At 45.2% G+C, this 21,436-nt stretch overlaps 1 protein-coding gene across 1 annotated transcript; it reads left to right on the plus strand.

The window, feature by feature from the left end:
• Positions 1-2,382: 2,382 nt before the first annotated feature.
• VAMP5 (vesicle associated membrane protein 5) lies at positions 2,383-20,848 on the plus strand. Its single transcript, XM_031949781.1, has 3 exons — positions 2,383-3,033; positions 14,447-14,584; positions 15,212-20,848. The coding sequence occupies exons 1-3, from the start codon at positions 3,031-3,033 to the stop codon at positions 15,359-15,361; spliced, it is 291 nt and encodes a 96-aa protein (XP_031805641.1). The 5' UTR covers positions 2,383-3,030; the 3' UTR covers positions 15,362-20,848.
• Positions 20,849-21,436: the final 588 nt, after the last annotated feature.

Raw genomic sequence — 21,436 nt, forward strand, 5'->3', positions numbered from 1 at the left:
ATCAGGTCACAAAGAGTCAGACACAGCTGAAGCGTCTCAACAACAACAACCACTTAAAAAAAAAAAAAAATCCAAACTTTTGTTTTTATAGCTGTTTGTTATTCAGCCCTGTCTGATTCTCCAGGACCTCCTGGACTACAGCATGTCATGTGCAGGGTTTCTTGGTGGATTAAGTGAACAGAAGTTAAGGGACTTGCCCAGGATCCCACGGCTAGTGTCTGAGGCCAGATTTAGTTCCTCCTGACCCCACGTCCAGCCCTCTGACCACTGAGTCACTGGTGATCATTTCAATCATGCCTTTGGGACCCCATTTGGGGTTTTTATGGCAAAGATATTGTAGTGATGGATCTGCCATTTCCTTCTCCCATTTATTTTTACAAATGAGGAAACTGAGGTACACAGGGTCAAGTGACTTACCCAGGTAATTGGTGTCTGGGGCTGAATTTGAATTCAGACCTTCCTAACACCAGCCCCGGGCTCTATCTACCGTGACATGTCACATACACACACACATTCACACACACAGAGTGAGCCCTTATGTCAACAAAGGAAAAAAAAAACCCAGTTCAGCAAAACCAAGGAATCCACAGTCTTACAGTGCACGCGATACTCCACACCTGGAGCACCCCATCTCTCCAGCAGAGGGAGGGAGGCGGCAGCTTCTGGACAGGAGCACCGGCTTCTACGGCTCACCCATTGTTGCTAGTGACGGTAGCAAGTCCCAGGCTTTTCTTTGAAGACTTATCGCCGAAAGGTCAATCTGCCTCCATGGGAATGTGTCCTGGGTGTCCCTGTCCCGACAAAATCCCGAGACGTTCTCAGAAAACATCCTCATGTTTGTGAGGAGCTCATGCTTACGAACACTGAAGTACATGGTGATTCCAGCCTGGAGAAGAGACTGCTCACTGAGACCCTTCCCCAAGCCCACATCCAGCACCCTCTGTGTCATGTCCCTGTTGCACAGGCAGAAACATGGAGTCGTAGCTTGAGTTCTGCTCCGGCAGTGCAGGATGGGTGGCGGCCTAGACAGCCTGAGTCAGCCACCTGCCCTCACTACCTTCCTGATACCCCCCTCTCTCCATGGCCAGGCCCATGGCTCACCCATTCTATTTGGACCCTTCCTGTCCTAGGGAGCTCACTGCCTCCCACCCAGGGAGAGAGGCCATCCCATGATCAGTGTGTGTTCTCACCTGCTCTCCAATCCATATTCTTGTTCAGGAGCGGGTGTCGGCACACGGACCTTTGACCTGAGACTTTCTGACCACAGCTGTTCTGTCTCCAATGCCTCCGGTTCCTGCCACTTTTCCTCAAATGACAGGCTTTGCCGAGCTCCCTTCTCACCCCCGCGGAACTAATCCATCCACAAGCATTTAGCAAATACCTGTTCCATGACTAGTACCAGGGACCGAGAGACACCCAAACTTTCCCTGCAAGGAGCTTATCAGAAGAAAGGGCAGATACACCCATCTGTAAATGTAAAGTAAACAACCCATTGTTGCCTCTGCTTTTGGAAGATCATTACTCTGTTCTGGTGCCAGATGTACGCTTGCCAAAAATAAATTATTTTATGGAGAACTCACACAGGGCAAGGGCCCTCAGAGGGATACAAGGATACTCTTTTTTTTTTTTTTTTTTTTTTTTTTGGCATTTTTTTTTATAGCTTTTTATTTACAAGTTACATGCATGGGTAATTTTTCAGCATTGACAGTCGCCAAACCTTTTGTTCCAACTTTTCCCCTCCTTCTTCCCCCCCCTTCTCCAGATGGCAGGTTGACCAATACATGCAAAATATGTTAAAGTATAAATTAAATACAATATATGTATATGTGTCCAAACAGTTATGTTGCTGTACAAAAAGACTCAGACTTTGAAATAGTGGACTAGTGAAATAGCCTGTGAAGGAAATCAGATATGTAGGTGGACAAAAATAGAGGGATTGGGAATTCTACGTAGTGGTTCATAGTCATCCCCCAGAGTTCTTTCTTTGGGCATAGCTGGTTCAGTTCATTCCTGCTCCATTGGAACTGATTTGGTTGATCTCCTTGCTGAGGATGGCCTGATCCATCAGAGCTGGTCATCATAGAGTATTGTTGTTGAAGTATATAATGATCTCCTGGCCCTGCTCGTTTCCCTCAGCATCAGTTCGGGTCAGTCTCTCCAGGCCTCTCTGAAATCCTCCTGCTGTACAAGGATACTCTTGAGGCATCGCTTAAGAGCCTTAGGATGGATTGTGGGCCCCGGGAGATGCAGGCACAGGCCGGCCGGCCCGCGGGCTCGCACGAAGTAAGCGAAGGGTGGCTGCCGAGACTTGGGAGGAAGATTCCCCAGAGCCTGGAGGTGAGGAGGAGTCCAGGTAAAGAGGGACAGCCTCCGGCTCCCCAGGCCCGGACGGAGAGGTGAGCTGGCGGCCGGGGCCGCGGAACCTCAGCGCGCTGGAGAGAGGGTGACCTGACCCGTGGGATGGATGGGCCGGACTGGAAGGCTTTAGCTGTCAAACAGAAGAGTGTTTGTCTCTGATCCCGTGGCCGGAGGGAGGCGGCCCCGGTCCGGTCCGGCCGCCAAGATGCAGAAGCGCGTCCGGTTCGGTCCCCCGCGCGGGGGACAATGGACCCCGCTCTCGCCCTCCACCCAACAAAGCCCAAGCGTCCCGTGGCGTCACCGGCCCGGCGGCCCTTTTTTCCCTTCTTGCAAGGAGGCTGCGATGGAGGCCGGGAGGCTGAAGTCCGTCGGGGGGAGGGGGCGGGGGAGGGTCACCAATGCTGGGCGCACTCTCCGCACCTCGCAGGGGACTTTCGATTTCACTTTCCCGGCCTCACCGGCTCCGGGTCTCACCTCCTCGCCAGCCCCGGGGCTGTCATGCTCCGCTGAGCCCCGCCGGCCGCCCGGCCCCCCTCTCCGACCCTGGCTCCGCCTCTTCCCTCCTTCCTCTCAGTGTGTGTCTCCCCCCACTCCCGCCCCCCAAGCCCGCTGCCCCAGGCACCTCCCGGGCGGCCCAGACGCAGAGCGGGGAGAGCCGGGAGCCGCGACAGCATGGTGAGAGGGGCTCGGCTGGGGGGCTGCGCGGGAGGGGCGGGGGAGGGGGGCCCCCGCAGGGGCAAGCCCCGGGCCGGACCCCAGCCCGCCCCCGCGCTGGCCCGACCGGGCTGGTGGGTCCGGCGCAGGTGAGCCCGCGCTGGCGGGCTCCCTCCGGGCATCGGGGGGGGGCGGAAGAAGGGGAAACGGCAAGAATCACTTTTCAAGAGGAACCTGGGCACTTTCCCAGACCCTCGCGGAGCCTAACGGGACCCAGGTGTCCCGCGCGGAGATCGTACTCCCGGGCCCCCCAGCCTTCTCCGGAGCCTCCCGGGTCCGGGACGCAGCTCCCGCCGCAGCTAATCGGGGACCCAGTGACTCGGGGGGACCACGGGGGCGGGACCCTTCTGAGAGCCAGGCAGACTTGAGGGGAACGGGGTGATGTTGGGGGGTGGGAATAGGGCGGAGGAGCCGGGAAGGCACTGGGGAGTGGGACCTAGCCAGAGGGTAGTTCCAGGGGCTTAGAAACTGCAGGCGCCGGAGACTCCGAGCCCGGTCCCCGATTATTCGGATCGATCGGCAGCCAAGGCAAGCAAGGCTCCCAACTTTTACTGAGCGATATTGCGTAATTATTAAAGCACCAGGCTGAGCGCCAGATGGGGATGCGGGTTCTGGCCTCTACATTCAGTCCTGGGGGATAAACGGGGAGACACCGACCTCTCTGAGCATCAGACCATCCTCTAAAACCACGTTAGAGCCGGCTGCTCTTTGCCCCAAGAGGAGGGAGTTGGTCGGACTCCGGAGCCAGAAAGGTGGGGATGCGGGTTCTGGCCTCTGACTTTTAGTCCTGTGCGATAAACAGGGAAACACGAACCTCTCTGAGCATCAGGCCATTCTAAGATTATACATTCATTAGAGCCGGCTGCTCTTTGCCCAGGTGGTAGTGGAGGACTTTGCCTCGGTCGGCATCTAATCCCGCTTCCCTACAGAATAAATAACCAGGGCCAAAGAGGGTTTTAAGTGACTTGTCCAAAGTCTCCCAGCGTGCAAAGCGGAACCGCACCAAAACTACTGTAGTGTGCTTCCTCGCCGAGGGAATTACAGCTGCCATAATTTATATTTGTATTGTATTCTTATACTTCCATCACTTAACCTCTATCTGCCCCAGTCTCCTTAACTGTAAAATGGGGCTAAGATAGAACCTGTTATTGTGGGGATCAAATGAGATCCTGTTTTAAAGGGCTTAGCGCACAGTGCCCGGCACATAGTAGGCACTTGAACAGTGCTTGTTTCCTTCCTTCCATCTGATGTTCACCATAATCCTGTGGGACCGGGAGGGAGTGGAGGCAGTAACAGCATCCCCCTCATCTTAGCAAATAAGGAAACCCAGGTTCAGGGAGGCTAAGTAGTTTACTTGTTCAAGGTCACTCGCGTACTAAGGGCTTTTGGCTCAGTCTTGCGCCCTTCCCCGCTCCCCACCCCTAACCCTCTTGTGGGAGGAGGGAGCTGCCGCTTAGAAGGGGTTTGTCCAGTGGAGGAGGGTCGAGGGGGGAATGAAGAGATCCCCCTGGGGTTGCTGAGATACTGAAAACATTTCCAAGTCCCAAACGCTTTGTTGAAATGTCCCTCCACTTTGACCCCAAATTCCCCGGACCGAGTTCTTGGCTTGGGCTCTCCAGCTGAAACTCTTTCTGAGCCGCTGACAGTTCTCCGCAGCATCCACCCTTCCCTCCCTCCTCCCCCCCCCTCCCCAAAGAGTGCTTCGTGGGGAGAGTATTGTGCCTGCCAGGAAATCATCTGGACTTTTAAAAGCCGCTGCCGAGGCCAGAATGGGCAGAGAGATGGATGTGATAGTGGTTCCGAGGTTCAGAGGGCTCGGACGACTCCTTCTCTAGGGACAAGGAGGCAGGAAGAGGAAATAGAGCAGGAAGATAGTGCTGGAGATGGGAGGCTGGGGCAGGAAACGGGGGGTTCGGAGAAGGAGGTAGAGGTTGGGACCCTGGAACGAAGTCAGGCTGGCCCAGCAACTGGGGAAGGGAGTTGGGGGTGGGGGGCCCCGGGCAAAGGAAGAGTACTCGATATGCGAGGAGCCAGAGGGAGAATCAAGGATATTAGCCCTGACAAAGTCGGAATCCTACCGGAAGAGTGACTTCCTTTGCTTCTAGTCCAGTGGAATAGTCAGGCAAACGGTCAGCCAGCGCTTATTAAGGACTTCCTTTGGGCCAGACCTTGTGCTTGTCCTTGGTATACAGAGAAAGAAAGAAAAAAGTACTTCTTGCCTTCAGGGAACCTTCTTCTAACGTGAAAGACAAACGTGAATAACTAGGTACTTACAGGATATATATGTGAGGTAATGGTAAGCACCTGTAGTAAAAAAAAAAAAAAAAAAAAAAAAGACCTACTATGTGCCAGACACTGGACTAAGAGCTGGGGATACAGAGAAAGCAAAAACTACCCTCAAGGAACTCAGTCTAATGGAGAGTGGGAGACCAGCGGTGCGCAAATAGCTGTGAGAAACAAAGTATATAAAGGATAAATTGCACTAATCTCAGAGAGAAGGAACTAATGTTAAGGAGGCTGAGAAAGATTTTTTGCAAAAGGTGGGACTTTAGTTGAAATCGGAAGGAAGCTAGAGAGTTCTAGAGGCAGAGGCAGAAGGGAGACATTTACAGGTGGGGGAAATGCAGAGGAAGTAGAATATTTTATCTGGGGACCATCAAGGAAGCAAGCATCATTTAGAGCAAACATTATGTAAAGAGATAAGGTACAGATAAGACTGGAAAAGTAGGAAAAGGACAGGTTGCGAAGGGCTTTGGAAGCCAAACAAAGCTTTGTATTTGATCCTAGAGATAATAAGGGCGGGATGGAATTTACTGAAGGGGAGAATGACAGTTGAACTTGGACTTTTGATAGCTGAGGAGAGGGTGAGTTGGAGATGGAGGAGACTTGGAGTAGGTGATCAACCAGAGCCATGGTGATGGCAGGGGCAGAGGAAAGGGCAATAGTCGCATATAAGGGTGATGTTGGGCAGGTAGAATGGACAGGGCTTGGCAGAAGCTGAGAGGAGAGAAAGAACGAGGAGTTTGGGGTGACATATGGGATATCTCCGAGGGGAAGGTGCTGCTCCTATCCAGGAGTGGGTCAGAATCTTATTCATTTTCTCATAAGAAGAGTCGAATGTCATTAATGAATTTGTGATGACTTGTGGAGCAATAGAAAGTGTCAGGAGACTCCTTTCTTCATATCCCACCTCTGACCTTTCTAGTTGCACAAAAAGACAACTCTCTGAATATCCTTTCTATCTGTAAAATATCTGTAGTATCCACCTTCTAGGTTTAATTCTGAGGCTCCAGTGACATAGGGTAAATTTAAAAAATTTTGAAGAACTTTGTAAATGTCATCCCATATTATTCTTTAAATGTTTTCTTCATACTCCTCTTCCCTTGAAAAGCATTCAAAGTCTCCCTCTTCCTCCCACTTCCAGCCTAAACTCCTTTCTGGCTTTCAAATACCTCAAAAATTGGCCCTCCTCTACCTTCTGGTTTCATCTCATTCCTGGACAGCTCCTCCCTTTTCAAGGCTACTCCTCAGAGCTGCCTGGGAAATTGACTCCAACCACTGAGCCTTCCCACATATGGATGCCCTTGCTGGAATGTCCTTGCTTCTCCGCCCTGCCTATCCATTTTTTAGTTTAGTCAACATTATAATTGTTATTATATTAGCACAGCCCAAACAGAAGCAATTAACTTTTCTCCATTTCTTCTTCCGTAAAACCTGTATTTATAAAGTTCCTTTGTGTTATTGATTAAAAGTCGATTAGATTTTTCCTTTTCTTTTTTAAATTTATTTATCAGTTTTTGACTTTTATTTTTATATATTTTTTCTCCCTTTTCCTTCCTTCCCTCCCTTCTCACTCCCCTTCCCAAGACCCGGCGATCCACTCTTTCCATTTAAATCGAGTCCCACCCAACTGTCAAGCCCGGTTCTCATCAATCTGGAAACTCCCCCTACATTCTCCTGCTTTCACCACACAATTTAGCACTTAATTAATTCTTTATTGCTTTGCATTCAGGTTAGCTGGTTCCTATGTGCTTGTCTGACTTTCCTAATTTAATTGTGCTTGGTTTGGGAAGGCAGGCTCTTACGCTTTCTCTCTTTTCACCATATTACCCAGCACAGTGAAGGGATGAATTCAACTCAATAAACAGTAAAATGCTTAATTGGCGATTGCCAAGTTGTTGAGCTAGCTGATGATGAAATAAAGACACAACTGAAAGTTCTTGCCTTCAGGGAGTTGACATTCTCCTGAGAGTTACACTAGAGTATTAAGTACAAAATGTTTACTAAGTTATTTCTTTTGAAAAAAAAGTCTTTATTGCAATCTGTTTGTTTTATATCACCTGAGCTCAAAATATAGACCTTCCTCTTCCCTTCCCAGAGAGTTAGATTCTTATCCTTTTGATTCAAAAACAGTATTGAAGGGAAACTGAGGCACAGAGGAGGGGAGAAGGGGCAGCAAGACAGGAACTGAACCTGGGACCTTTCTCTTGGCTGCCTTACAGGTGGGTGAGAGTTCTCTTATCATCCAAGCCACCGTCACTTCCCAGGCAATCCCTACGGAGTCTGCTTCTTAAATCAGGCATTGATTTGACCCCAGAGGCTCATAAAAGAGGAAGGAGAATAATAGAAAGCCTCATTTAAGGGAAAGAGTGTCAGGTTTGGAGTCAGGAGACCTCTTTGCCTGCTTAGGAACTTTGTGATCACTTTAAACAAGCCTCTTCCCCTTTCTAAGACTCCTTTTTTCACTTATAAGAAAAAATAAAAGGATCGAACTGAGGTGATCTGTAGGGTCTCTTCCAGGCCTAATCCTATAAACCTGGCATGGGTTTGTAGGAGGGAAAGTGAGCTGGGAAAACAGCTGTGGGTCATAAAAATAGCCCCTTCTAAATTACAGGCAGAGTCAAGTTTTAGCTATGTGGGACAAGCACAGGGAGCAGGGATGGGAACAGCTAACACTATATAGAAAGGGCAAATGTTAAGCAGGAAGAGGTCCAGAGCAGGACCACCAGGTTGATGAAGGGCCTTGGCTACGCGCTATATCAGGATCATTGGAAGGAAACGGCTCCATTTTGAGTCAGAGAAAAGAGCGAGGGAGGAACCCCACAGCTGACCACTATTTAAAGGATTTTTAAGTGGCAGACAGAAGAGACTTGTTCTTTCTCACCCCAGAGAACAGACTTAGGAACAATGGGTGGAAGTGGAAAAGAGGCAGATTTAGTCTTGATGTAAGGAGAGACTTCCTAACAATCAGAGCTGTCCAAAAATGGAATTGGCTGTTCTGAGAGGTGAGGGGTTTCAATTTACCGGTTCCCTTAAAGGGAAAGCTGGATGGCCACTTGTTGGATACCATGTAAAAGAAGATTCTGGGTTAGTTAGGGGTGAGATTCTATGGCTTTCCATCTCTCAAATTCAGCGTCCCCCTCTGAGAATGAGGTTGGATGAGATCTTCTCTAAGGTTCCTCGAAACTTTTCCAAGTCAAAAGAGCATAGAAGGGACCTCAGAGGACAATTAATCCAATGCACTCATTTTATCGCTGAGGAAACTGAGACCCAATCAAATTAAGTAACTTGCCATACAAGTTATACAGCTCAGGTAGAAAGCATCAGAACTGACATTTGAACCCAAGTTTTTTTTTTAATTTATCCTTAAATTTGATATAAATAGGTTAAAAAAAAAACCCAAGTTTTTTTTATTTATCCTTAACTTTGATATAAATAAGTAAAAAAAAAAAACCTAGATTCTAAAAATGAATAATGAGATTACAATAATAAATTACTACTAAGCTCTTCCTTCAGGAATAATGAAATTACAATAATAAATTGTGATAAAGCTCTTTCTTCAGTAGAAAATGGTTCTACTTTCCCATTCTGCCCTTTGCTCTTCCCTATCCTCTGTCCTGTTGCTCACCCTAAATCTGCCCTGACCGCAAATCCATTCCCCAGTTCTAAAATTTGGAATAATACCTCAGAAAACTGTACCAAAATTTAAAAATAGCTTAGACTTTAATATTAAATTACTTTTCAATATTTCCAAAGATCTTTACAAATAGTTTCTCACGAGTTGGAGAAACCGAGATAATAAAGCTTCTAGGATCTATTTTTTAGACTCTTAAATAATCTGGTTCTATAAATTTATGGATATAGGGAACTCCAGATATAGGAATTCCCTCTACCGATGCAGCTTGACAAATTTGTCTCTAACTCAAAGTCTTTATTATTCTGGTTTCTGATTGTACTGATGCTATAGGCAAGACTTGAACTCGGGCCATCTAACTTCAAAGCAGGGGGCAAGATTATCTGTCTAATACACATATATTTTGTTGTTTAGTCTTTTCAATCATTTATGATTCTCCATGACTCCATTTAGGGTTTACTTGGCAGAGATTGGCTATTTCCTTTTCTAGTTCATTTTATAGATGAAGAAATTGAGATAAGTAGGGTTAAGTAACTTGCCCAGGGTCACACAGCTAGAAAGTATTTGAGGCTGGATTTGAACTCATAATATATAAATATATATATATATATATATATATATATATATATATATATATATATATATATCCTGTATATAAATCCTATATCAAGAGAGAGAGAGAGAGAGAGAGAGAGAGAGAGAGAATATATATATATATATATATATATATATATAATATGTATATATATATATATATATATATATATAAAATAACTATTACATAAAGAGAGAAGGGCTTAATAAATGCTTGGGTTGAGTTATAAGCTAAAGGAAGGAAATAAGTATTAAGTGCTCAGTGTGTGCCAAGCCCTTTGCTATCACTTTACGAATATTACCTCATGTAATCCTCACAATTGCTCTGACAGGTAGGTGCTATTATCATCTCCATTTGTAATTAAAGAAACTAGAGCAAAAAGAAGTTAAATGACTTGGCCAAGGTCTTACCAGGTCAGATTTTAATTCAGGTATTCCTGACTCTCAATGCAGTGTTCTATTTATTTCACCACCTAGATACTTCTACATGTCCTCAGAGCATATCCCTGGTCTCAAGGAGCTTGAAATCCCATCAGCACAATAGTGGCCAATAGTATATATTCATTGGATATTTTTAAAGTTTTAAAGTCCTTTGTCTCCCCTTCTCCTTTCCCTTCATCTCTCACATGACATTCAATGAAGGAGGCAGTGCAGGAATGATCCCCAAGTTGGAGAAGAGTGAGTTGACTCAGAGTTACTTGCTCAAGGTCCCACAGCCAGTAAGTTCAGAGCTATCACCCAAACTCAGAACTTCTTTTCACTTTTTTCTTCCACACCATTGGACTTCCCACCTGTGACACCATAGAGTTCAGAAGAGAAGCATGGTTCAAGAGAAAGAGAAACAGATTGGATCTGAAGTCAGGAAGACCTGAGGTGAAATCTAACCTCTGGCCTTTCTAGCTGACATTTAACCTGCCTCAGTTTCCTCATCTGTAAAATGAGGATAACCACAGGACCGGTCGTTGGTTCCTGTGAAGCTCAAAGGAAATTTTTTTTCCTCCCAGAGTCAAGGCAGCACATATTTTTAATCGCTTAAAAAACTAAATTTGTAGATCACTTTAGGAAGAACTTTTCCTTAGAGAAAATAGAAATTAAACTTTGTTTTCTTTCTGTTAATAACACACTTGTTCCTTAGAGAAAATAGAAATTAAACTTTGGTTTTCTTTGTTATAACACACATTTTCCAGAGAAAATAGAAATTAAACTTTGGTTTTCTTTCTGTTACAACATACTTTTTTTCCCCTCATGAATTAGGTAGCTTGCAGATATTAATAAATGACATCTATACATCACTTTAACATTTGCAGAGTGCTTCACATACATTAGCTCATTTGAGTCTTGAGCTGGTACTACTGGTATTATTAAAATGAGCGACTTTTTCAAGGGCTTTGCGATCCTAAAACACTCTGCAAATGCATTATTCTCCCCTAAGAGAGGAAGTTGGACAAGTCACTTTCCTTCCTTTTCTTAATGAAGATGGAATTTCTCCTGGGTGAAATTGAGGGGGAGAAGGGACGACTAAAGCTTGGAACCTTCCAGTTCTAGAATTATAGGAATGGGTCACACTTGAATCGAATTGGAAATAAATCAGAAGTAAACTGCATAGCCCAGCAGAGTAACGTTAAGGATGGTCAGTCAGGAAGGGGAAGAGTTAGTGGTCCTCTTGGGAAGGTAGAATTTTAAAAATCTTTTCTCCAGGAGATCCTTATATACTTCAACAACAATATATGATCAGGTGATCAGTCCTGATGGACCTGGCCATCTTCAACAATGAGATGAACCAAATCAGTTCCAATAGAGAGCAGGAATGAACTGAACCAACTACTCCCAGCAAAAGGACTCTGGGAGATGACTATGAACCACTACATTGAATTCCCAATCCCTCTATTTTTGTCCACCTGCATTTTTTATTTCCTTCACAGGCTAATTGTATCCTATTTCAGAGTCCGATTCTTTTTGTACAGTAAAATAATGGTTGGGTCATGTATACTTATATTGTATTTAATTTATTACTTTAACATACTTAACATGTATTGGTCATCCTGCCATCTGGAGGGGGTGGGGGGGAAAAGTTGGAACAAAAGGTTTTGCAGTTGTCAATGCTATAAAATTACCCATGCATATAACTTGTAAATAAAAAGCTATAATAAAAAAAAAAGTAAAAAAAACCCAAAAAAACCCTTTTCTTGAGGCAGAGAGTCGGTCATCAGAGCTAACTGTAACTGCCCTGATTGAGCCAAGGCACAGAAGGGTTCCCAGACTTTGCTCTTTGGTCTCTAGTTCCCATGACCCTTTTCCTCTAATGCATCCTACTCTACAACAGGGTGTTTTCCTCTACTCTTAAAAATAATCTTAGTTTCAGGAGGAACAAAGTACTTTTCTAATCTAGGAAACAGGTAGTGAAAGTATTTTAATGTCTATTTCACGAATGAGCCAATAGCTAATTAATATTCATTAAGCTCCTACTATATGCTGAGCACTAATGGGAAAATTGGGAGAAGATGAGAAACTTGTCCAAGCTCATTAGAGCAAGGGTGGGAACCAAGGAGGGCAGCTAGGGGTGCCACATTGCACAGTCAAGAAGAAGCTTTCTGAGTTCAAAACTGGTCTCAGATACTTGCTGGCTGTGTCAGCTTGGGCAAGTCACTTGATCTTTTTGCCTCAGTCTCCTCATCTGTCAAATGAGCTGGAGGATAAAATGGCACTCTATTTCTTTGCCAAGAAAACCCAAAATGGGATCATAAAGAGTCCAAAATCAATGAACAACAACATACAGAATTAAGGGTTTCTTTTAAAACAGACTCAGAATTCAAGGTTCTTTCCATCACACTGAGCCCATAAACCTCCTTCTTCCCTCTGGCTTCTGAGTCTTGGGTCCCTCCTGTTCTCATTCTCTATCCTCCCAAATCAACGATCTCTCATTGATCACGAGGCCAATTTAAGCTACAAAGCAACTGCTTTGGTCTGGGTGAGCCCAACTTCCCCCACAGCCCTCGCCAGGGGAAGGGAAGCCTGTGGTTTTCCTAAGAGTCAAGAAAAGCTTTAATCTTCCCTGAGCTTATGGGTGGGATGGGAGGCAGAACTGGTCTGACTGGGTTCTCCTTTGTGCTGACTCACATGTCAGCATCCTTTCTGGCTACCCGGCTTTGGGATGGTGGATCTCCTCTCAGCTCTGTGATGTGAAAGCCACAGGCCAGCCAGGATCCCAGGGCCCTGTGTGGAAAGAATCTCCTTCCACTGACGTTAGGAGAGAGAACCTATGGACCGGACAGATCACTAACAAGCTGGTGGAGAAGTGCTGGAGATTCCAGACCAGGCAGGGAGTGTGGACATCTGTGATCTGGTGTCTGCTCTACGGCAGCGAAACTATTCTCAGAAAGCTGTCGATTGATCACTTGTTTTATGGATCCATTCAGCTTCCTCCAAGATCACTCCTTAATCTTAGTTGACTGTCTCATTAAGAATGTAATCTCTCTGGGGTCAGCTGGGTAGCGCAGTGGATAGAGCACCAGCCCTGAAGTTGGGAGGACGCGAGTTCAAATATGGCCTCAGACACTTGCCAGTTCCTGGCTGTGTTACCCTGGCAAGTCACTTAACCCCAATTGCCTCAGGGGGAAAGAATCTTTCATCTTTCTCCTCAGCAGCCTTTAGTACAATATTTAGCTCATAGTTGATCAATAATTCTTCTTTCCTTCATTTGATGCTCTCTGACATGGCCACCATGTAAGTGTTTCCATGACTGACCTCATGCCATTTTAATAGCCTGAGGCTGGGAGGTCACCCAGCCTTAAGGCTCACCCCATTCCAGTCCTTCCTTCAAGATTCGGCTCCAATGGGCTCCTTCACTGCTTCATGCCCCCTTCCAGTTATTCCCTCTGAGATGACCTACAATGTATGTATCTTATACATTGTATTATACATTGTATGATACAGAGGGGCTTGCCTAGGCCAGTTCCCTGAGGGCAGGGACATAGTAAGTGCTTAATAAACGCTTGTTGACTGACTCACATCATTCTTCTTCAATGGCTTTTTGTGAACCTCCAACAATAGTAGAGTCGGATTATCATGATTCATCTTGGTCCTTGGGAACAAATATTAAACCACACCTCCTTCTCCTTGGCAGGCAGGTAGAGGACGAAGAGCTCAGAATGTTGTAGGTGCTGTTAGACACGGGCACCGAGTGGGTTTGGCTTAAGCATTTTTCTTTATTACAAGGGAGGATTGTAGGCGGTGGAGATGGGGTGCCATGTTGGAAAGGGGCCTCGATGTAAGAACAAAAGGCATTGACAAAACTTCAAAGAAAGCTAGAAAGGAAAGAAGCAAGGAAAGAGAAAGGGAGGGAAGAACTGGAAAGAAGCAAGGAAAGAGAAAGGGAGGGAAGAACTGGAGAGCATTAGACCTGGAGGGTTCCTTCAAGGTATAGTCTTTGTTGCTGAATGACCTTGACCACATCATCCCTATTTGGGGAGATCTTTCCCTCATCTCTCAAGTAAGGAAATGAACCAGATCCTCTCTAAATTCCCTTAGAAACCTCAGAGTCTAGAGGGCCGGAGATGGATTCTAGCCTGAGTCACCTGCAGGGTTGATGCAATAGAGAGTGCAATGACTTCAGTCAGAGATCAAATAGTGACTTAGTCACTTACTACCTGTGTGGCCTTGGGCAGGTTGATTACTCTCCTGGATCATGGTTCCCTTACTGCTTGAAAGGCTGAGGGAGGGGAATGGGATTACATGTTCTCAGAGGTTCTTTCCTGCTCAAAATCTATCATATACCTTCACCAAAATGGAAGGAGGAGGGAAAGATGGTTTCGGTGGCTCAATGGCCAAGAGAAAAGGACACGGCTTAACTTTGACCTTGTTACTCAGGCGGGAAAGGACCTGGAGAAGTGCCAGCGGCAGGCAGATGAAGTGACTGAAATCATGCTGAACAACTTTGAACGAGTTCTGGAGCGGGACGGCAAACTAGCAGAACTGGAGCAGCGATCCGACCAGCTCCTCGATATGGTAGGAGGGTGAATGGGGGCTGGGAGAGGGAAGAGGGAACTGGGAGGGAAAGTAGGAACGTGGGTGGTGAAACAGGAACATGGTGGGCCCCGAGTGAGGCACTGAGGGCTGGGCCAGGGGTGTATGTGGGCTGGTAGGAGCGGGTTCCTAGAGAAGGAGATGATGGGAAGGAACTCTGATGTCTTTTACAGACATTTTGCTGATGTTAACTGCAGCCCTCAGGTTTTCCAAAAGCAGAGAAGGGAAGTTGAAGATGGGATACGGGAAGAAAGTCTCTGGCTTCTTGAGTCAATGGGTCAAGGCTCACTGGGCAATAATGTCAGATTCTATGGAGAGAGCATCAGGTTGGGAGTCAGGAAGGCCCAAACTCAAATTTGCTGATCACCCTCGGCAAGTCCTTCCTTGGGCCCAAGATCCTCCCTGGTAAAATGAGGGACTTAGATGACTTGGGTCTTGGAGGCTCCCTAGAGATTTAGATCCATGATTCTATGAGGGTGGAATTCAGGGCCTGGGTGAGAGCTCCTGGAGATAAAGGAGAAGTCTCAGAGAGTACCAAAGAATCGTGAACCTTGACCTGGAAGGTGCTGGTTCCCTGCCCTCAGCTTCTTCCCCTCCTTATCTTTACAGAGCTCCGCCTTCAGCAAGACCACCAAGGCGCTGGCCCAGGATAGACGCTGGAAGAACAAGCGGTGGCAAGTGATCCTGGGCCTGGTCGTTGGTGGTTTACTCTTAGTCCTTCTCATCGTGCTGCTAGTGGTCTTCATTCCCCGGAAGTGAGCCTTGGCCGTGGGCTAGGGGGATCCCTCCACGGCTAGGAGAGTGAGCGAGAACTCTGGGGGAGAGGGACCGAGCCCACCCTCCCCACTGCGCCCCACCAGCTGCCAGGGCCCTGAGAACCACAGAGAGTGATGGAGTTGGAAAAACTCCAGGGACTTTTCCTGGGTGGACTTGACTCCGCCAAGTGCATGTTATTAGACACTGATTCCTGTAGCCCTGCCGGCCCCGAACCCTACGGGGTCCAAGCTATCTTGCCCCACTGCGGGACCTTAGTAAATAGCTCAGTAAATACCACTCTTGGACAAACAGCCTGGTTTCTGTGCAAAAGGGTCAGAGCAGTTTCTCTTCTTGTTCCCCCCACCCCAGGGTGGGCCATGCCCTCTTTAGGAAGTCCACTGCCTCCAAGCCCACGTGCCCAGGGAGAGACATGTTGTCTCTCCAACTTAGATGGCGTTCCTAGAGAATGTCCAGGTGGAGAGAGTGCTGGGCCTGGGGTCAGGGAGTCCCGCCTTCAACAGCTGTGTGACCCCTCTGCCTGCCTCAGTTTTTTCAAATATAAAATGGGGAGAAAATCGCACCTACCTCCTAAGATTGTTATGAGGTTCGAATGAGATAAAATTTACCAAAAGTACTTAGCTCAGGGCTGGCACATAGTAGGCCCCCTATGCGTACTTATTCTCTTCCCTGCAAGGCAATAAAGAGAGACAAAATTTGAATACAAGCCCTTGGACTCCTGAGTCAGCCTCTTCTCACTGTACAGCCCTGCTTCCCTGAAGCAAAAGGTGACACTAAAGGCCTTTTAAAAAATGCAAATTGTAAGCTGTTTCACAGATGTGAGGAGGTGAGAGAGATACCTGCCACTTACCCGCTGCCAGGGGGAGGAAGAAGCGGCTGAATTGCTGGAGTTGGGGATTCTGAGTCATGTAGGGCTAATATGCAACTAATGGTCCATCCAGACCAATGTGGAGATCTCTGCCATTTGTGAGCTCCCCTGAGCTGCCCAGGAGGGATTCATCTGGCTCAGGTCAGAAATGGCCATATTGGTCAGTGAAGGGGTCAGCCAGTGAGCTGCCACTGCCTGGGGGAGACAGAGAAAGCACATCTCAAAAAACAACCAAACAAAACATCCTTATTATTAAATACTCTCATCACACAGATTTCCCCCCTCTCTCCTTTCTAATTCCTCAGAAAGAAGTGAACTGAAGGGAAGGGGCCCTATTTCCTCTGACAGCGGCTGAGAGGAGGTGAATGGGGCTGAATGCCTAATCTAAGGCTGCCCTGAGAGCTTCTGGGTAATGAGCTGGAGTGCGGGAGAAGGCCCAAGGCCCAGGATCAGCTTCCTTATTAGAGATCCAGGGCCCGGGGACTGAGTTCCCAGCCACGGGGTATGGAAAGCTTGACCTTTCCTCTGATTTGGCCAACGCAACCAGAACATTAGCTCCCAAGTGACCTTTCAAGGGTTACTCGGATTCCCACCAAATTCTGGGAGAACCCACCAACCAGGACAAAGCATAACCAGAGGGCAGAGAAAAAAATGAAAAATTTTCCATTCAGTGGGAATGAAGAATGCATTAGAAAGTAGATGGCATAAGACTGTTGACCCCTTGCTTTGCTTGGGGCTCCTTAGTGACAATTCATTTTTGGGGGGATGGATATTGGGTAGATGATTGGAGAAGCAAGTAGCCAAGCTGACAATGCCAGGGACACCAAAGAACAGCCAGCCTGGTCTTTATGCAGATCAACAATTAACTGAAGATGGTGTATTGGGAATAGCAATGAATTTGGAGCTAGAATCCCTGGGTCCAAAGCCCATATCTTAACTCTCCTCCTTGTTACCAGTCCAAAATTGGGAAAGAAAATTCCCCTTGTGAGTCTCATCTTCCTTATCTGTCTGTAGCAGGGAGTGTAACCCTGGGATCACTCTGACAAGCAAGCATTACGTTTTAAGTTTTAACCTAAAGTTCCAAACCCCTTTGAATCATCATGTTCTGTAGCCCACACCCACTAGAAACTGCTCTCTTTAGAGCTAGCGTTTTGCTGTCAAACCTAAACATTTTGCATGCAATAGGGAACAAGATGATATAAAGAAAGGGGGAGAAAGCAGTCTCAAAACCAGTATCCCCTTCAGATTTTAAGCACAACTCCAACCTTAGTCCTGAGGGGCTGTAGCTGTTCCTAAGTAATTCTTGTCAGTCACAACAGGTCTATGGTCCTGGACCTGTGATTTCACTGGGCACTCCCTGATGAGGAAAATCCCTTTCCCCATGTGAGTAATACTTTCTTTGTAATTTCTGGTCTCAGAATGTGGCCTAGGGCACTTGTCCAGGGTTATAAGTAGCTGATATGGGTCCGATTTGGGGCTTGAATTGAGATCCTCCTAGCTAAATGTTCTCTCTCTACGCCGCAGTGCCGGGGATATTTGTAATACACATTTTTTGGCGTTTCATTCAGTATTAGAAGTCCCAGAGTGGAAAAGACCTCTAACAATGCAGGCTAGACTAGCCTGCCATTTGTCTTTAGTTTATATTCTTAAAAGATCTGTCTGGAGCCCTGAAAAGTTAGATATCATGCCTGGAATCAAATAGGATATGTCCGGCACAGGACTTGAATCTACGCCTTCTTTACTACTCTAAATTCATTATGACACAGCGCCTCTAATTATCCAATAATAGAATTCGTAAATTAGCATGTTCAGGGGTAGTAGGTACATGGCAGATAAAGCACCAGCCCTGGAGTCAGGAGGATCTGAGTCCAAATCCAGCCTCAGACACTAGCTGTGTGACCCCGGGCAAGTCACTTAACCCTAATTGCCTCCAAAAGCAAAAAAATAAAATAAAACAAAATAGCATGTACCATATACCAGTAGATCTGAGCTCTCTCACAGAGTTTCCTCCCAATTGGGTAGTCTATAACTCATCCATGCCTTCCCATGTTTTTTTTGAATGTTATAAGGTTGTTCTTTCCATTTCAGTTGGAAATTGTCATTATGTATATTACTGTTTTCCTAGTTTTCTAGTATATTTTGTTTTCTTAGTTCTGCTTGCTTTCCTCTGCATCAGTTCATAAAAATCTTCCTACACTTCTCTGAATCCCTCACATTTCCAATTCCTTATGGCACGATAATATTCATATATCATAATTTTAAAATCTCTTTCACAGGCATTGGATGTCTATTTTCAGTTCTTGATCTTGCACAGAATGTTGCTATGAATATTTTGGTGTACATCCTTTTCCTCTTTGAGTTTTTTGATGATAGAATCTCTGCTTTCATGTAGACATTTGAATCATTTTGTAATCATAGTGCTAAATTGCTTTCCAGAATGATTAAATCAATTCACAGCTCCATCACCAGCACGTCAGTGTTCTAGTCTTTCTAAAACACCTTCAACATCATCTTTTCCTCTCTTTTGTCATCTTTGACATCATCATATCATCTAAACATGAAGTGAACCCTCAGAGTTGTTTGGTTTTGCATTTATTTAGTGTCTAATGATTTGGAATTTTCTTTTCATTTGGTTAATAGCTTTCAATTCTTTTGAGAGCTATCTCTTCATATCCTCTGATATGTATTGAAAATTGGCCCTTCTATATCTTTATTAGTTCTCTATTTATCTTAATTATCAGATCAGATGTCAAAGATATGAGGCAAAGCTTTTTCTCCCGATTGATCACTTTTTTTCTTATGTTAGTTACATTGATTTTATTATTGCAAAATCAAATTTTGTTTTTTAGAGGCTGTGGTTATTATACATTAATGAGAGACTGTTGGCTCTGAACAGAAAGACCTTTGTTTCACAGGGGCTTGGAGTCTTTGAAAGAGCTTTACAATATGCTACACATACAGGTATAATCCATGTTAGAAAGTTATTATCAAGTAGGAACATATACAGAAATAGAATACATCGACTACAAATCAAGAACACAGTATATGTCTCATAATACATGTATCGAAGCTACATGCAATGAATTGGTAATTAGCTCATATGCAATGACAGAATGCTCAATCTTTCAAAGGGGATAGTTCAATGGTCCACTCTCTTTGTGGGTAACATTTATATATGGATTACTATGAAAAGTGCAAAGCACTTTACAGTTATTATTTCATTATATCCTGGAAGGATAATAATAGGGTTAATGTCTCCATTTTACAGATGAGGAAACTGAGGCAAACAAGATTAAGTGATTTTCCCAAAGTCACACAACTAGTCTGAGGTCAGATTTGAAAGACTAGGTACAGAGCTCTATCTACAATATCACCCATCATATTCTTTAGACAGAAAGTGTGGTATAGTAGCAATTGTGCTGAACCCGGAAACTTAGGTTCACATCTCACTTCTGATACTTCTGACCTGTTTAACCCTGGACTAGTCACTTAATCTGTCAGAGACCCAATTTCCATATTTGTACAATCTGAGCTCCCTTCTCCGTGGCAGGCTGCCACAGCGCATACAGTGCTGGACATGGCACCAAGAAGGCCTGAATTTGCATCCTGCCTCCCCTACTTTGTAGCCAGGGAAACCTGGGCAAAGCATTGGACCTCTGATGGCCTTAGTTTCTACTCTACAAAAAGGGGACAGGAAAGCCCTGTCTCTCTGAGCTCTCCATATCAAAGGGGACATATATGCAAGTTACTCAGCATAGCCCGAGAGCGCTGTCCAAATACTAGTTGCTACCATGACTATCCTCTGCTCTTACGTTTTCCTCGGACACCGAGCGTTCCTAGCAGGACTCTTCCTCTCGGATGGAGCTTCTGATGGAGAACTCTAATAGTGGATATTTTCTTGTCTCTCTCTATGTTCTTCTGCTATAGGGATTTAACCAAGTAATTCACCAGTTCTGTGCATATATGCTGTCTCCACCTTTTAAGGATCTGAAGATTGAATCAATAAATTGGGGGCATGTCAGGGGTATTTTTCATTTCTGCAAAAGCACCAAAGGGAAAAGAGAGGTGGTTGGGCAGATGTAACCATGTGTCTCCCAGGGATGTAAACTGGAAGAGTTCTTCAGAGAGCAGTTTCTGCTGAAGCCACCAGGTGGCCTTTGAACAGCCAGCCCTGGTCTCCTTCACACATGAGCAAATGTAGACTAAGCAGCCTGTCTTTGTGTACGAGATTTCTTTGCTAATTTGCTAGTGCCTGCCCAGGTGACCTTTGGTTTGTCCCATGACTGAAAATGTAAAGATAATCATACAGTGTTGCATAAATTCATCCAAAACACCTCAGGTACCTGCAGCCTACGATTCTTCTTCCCAATTTTGGGTGGACATAACTACCGAACAAGTCACTTAACCTCTGTCTTCATTTGTAACCTTCATCTGGAAAAGGGGATACTAACAACACCTCCCCAGGATTGCTGTGAGAGAAAATAATAAATGAGATAATATCTGTAAAGTTCTTAGCATCTTGCCTACCACGTAATAGATGGTTAATAAATGTTTGCTTCCTTCTCAAATAATGTACTCTTACATGTTAAATTATATTGGCTGAATAGAATAAAAAATTTTAATAATAGCTTTTTGGTTTTTTTAAATACATGCAAAGATAGTTTTCAATATTCATCCTTGCAAAAGCTTGTGTTACAAATTTTTCTCTCGCCCCCACCCCAAGACAGCAAATATTCCAATATAGGTTAAACATGTGCAATCCTTCTAAACATATTTTCGCATTTATCATGTTGCACAAGAAAAATCAGATCAAAAGGGGAAAAAATGAGAAAGAAAAAACCAAGCAAGCAAACAACAACAACGACAAAGGCGAAAATACTATATTGTGATCCATCCACATTCAGTCCCCACAGTCCTCCATCCGCATGCAGAGGGCTTGCTCCATCACAAGTCTATTGAATTGTCCTAAATCACCTCATTTTTGAGAAGAGCCACATCCATCACAGTTGATCAGAACATAATCTTGTTATTGCTGTGTATAATGTATAATGTTCTCTTGGTTTTACTCACTTCATTCAGCATCAGTTCATGTAAATCTCTCCAGGCCTTTCTGAAATAAATCTGCTGATCTTTTCTTATAGAACAATAATATTCCATTATATTCATATATCATAATTTCTTCAGCCATTTCT

This window comes from Sarcophilus harrisii, chromosome 2 (genome assembly GCF_902635505.1).
Source record: "Sarcophilus harrisii chromosome 2, mSarHar1.11, whole genome shotgun sequence".
NCBI classification, from domain to species: domain Eukaryota; kingdom Metazoa; phylum Chordata; class Mammalia; order Dasyuromorphia; family Dasyuridae; genus Sarcophilus; species Sarcophilus harrisii.

Excerpts from the sequence above, each read along its gene's own strand:
- VAMP5 (XM_031949781.1), top strand. Across the intron at positions 14,585-15,211 it reads CCGACCAGCTCCTCGATATG|AGCTCCGCCTTCAGCAAGAC; the intron begins GTAGGAGGGTGA and ends TTATCTTTACAG.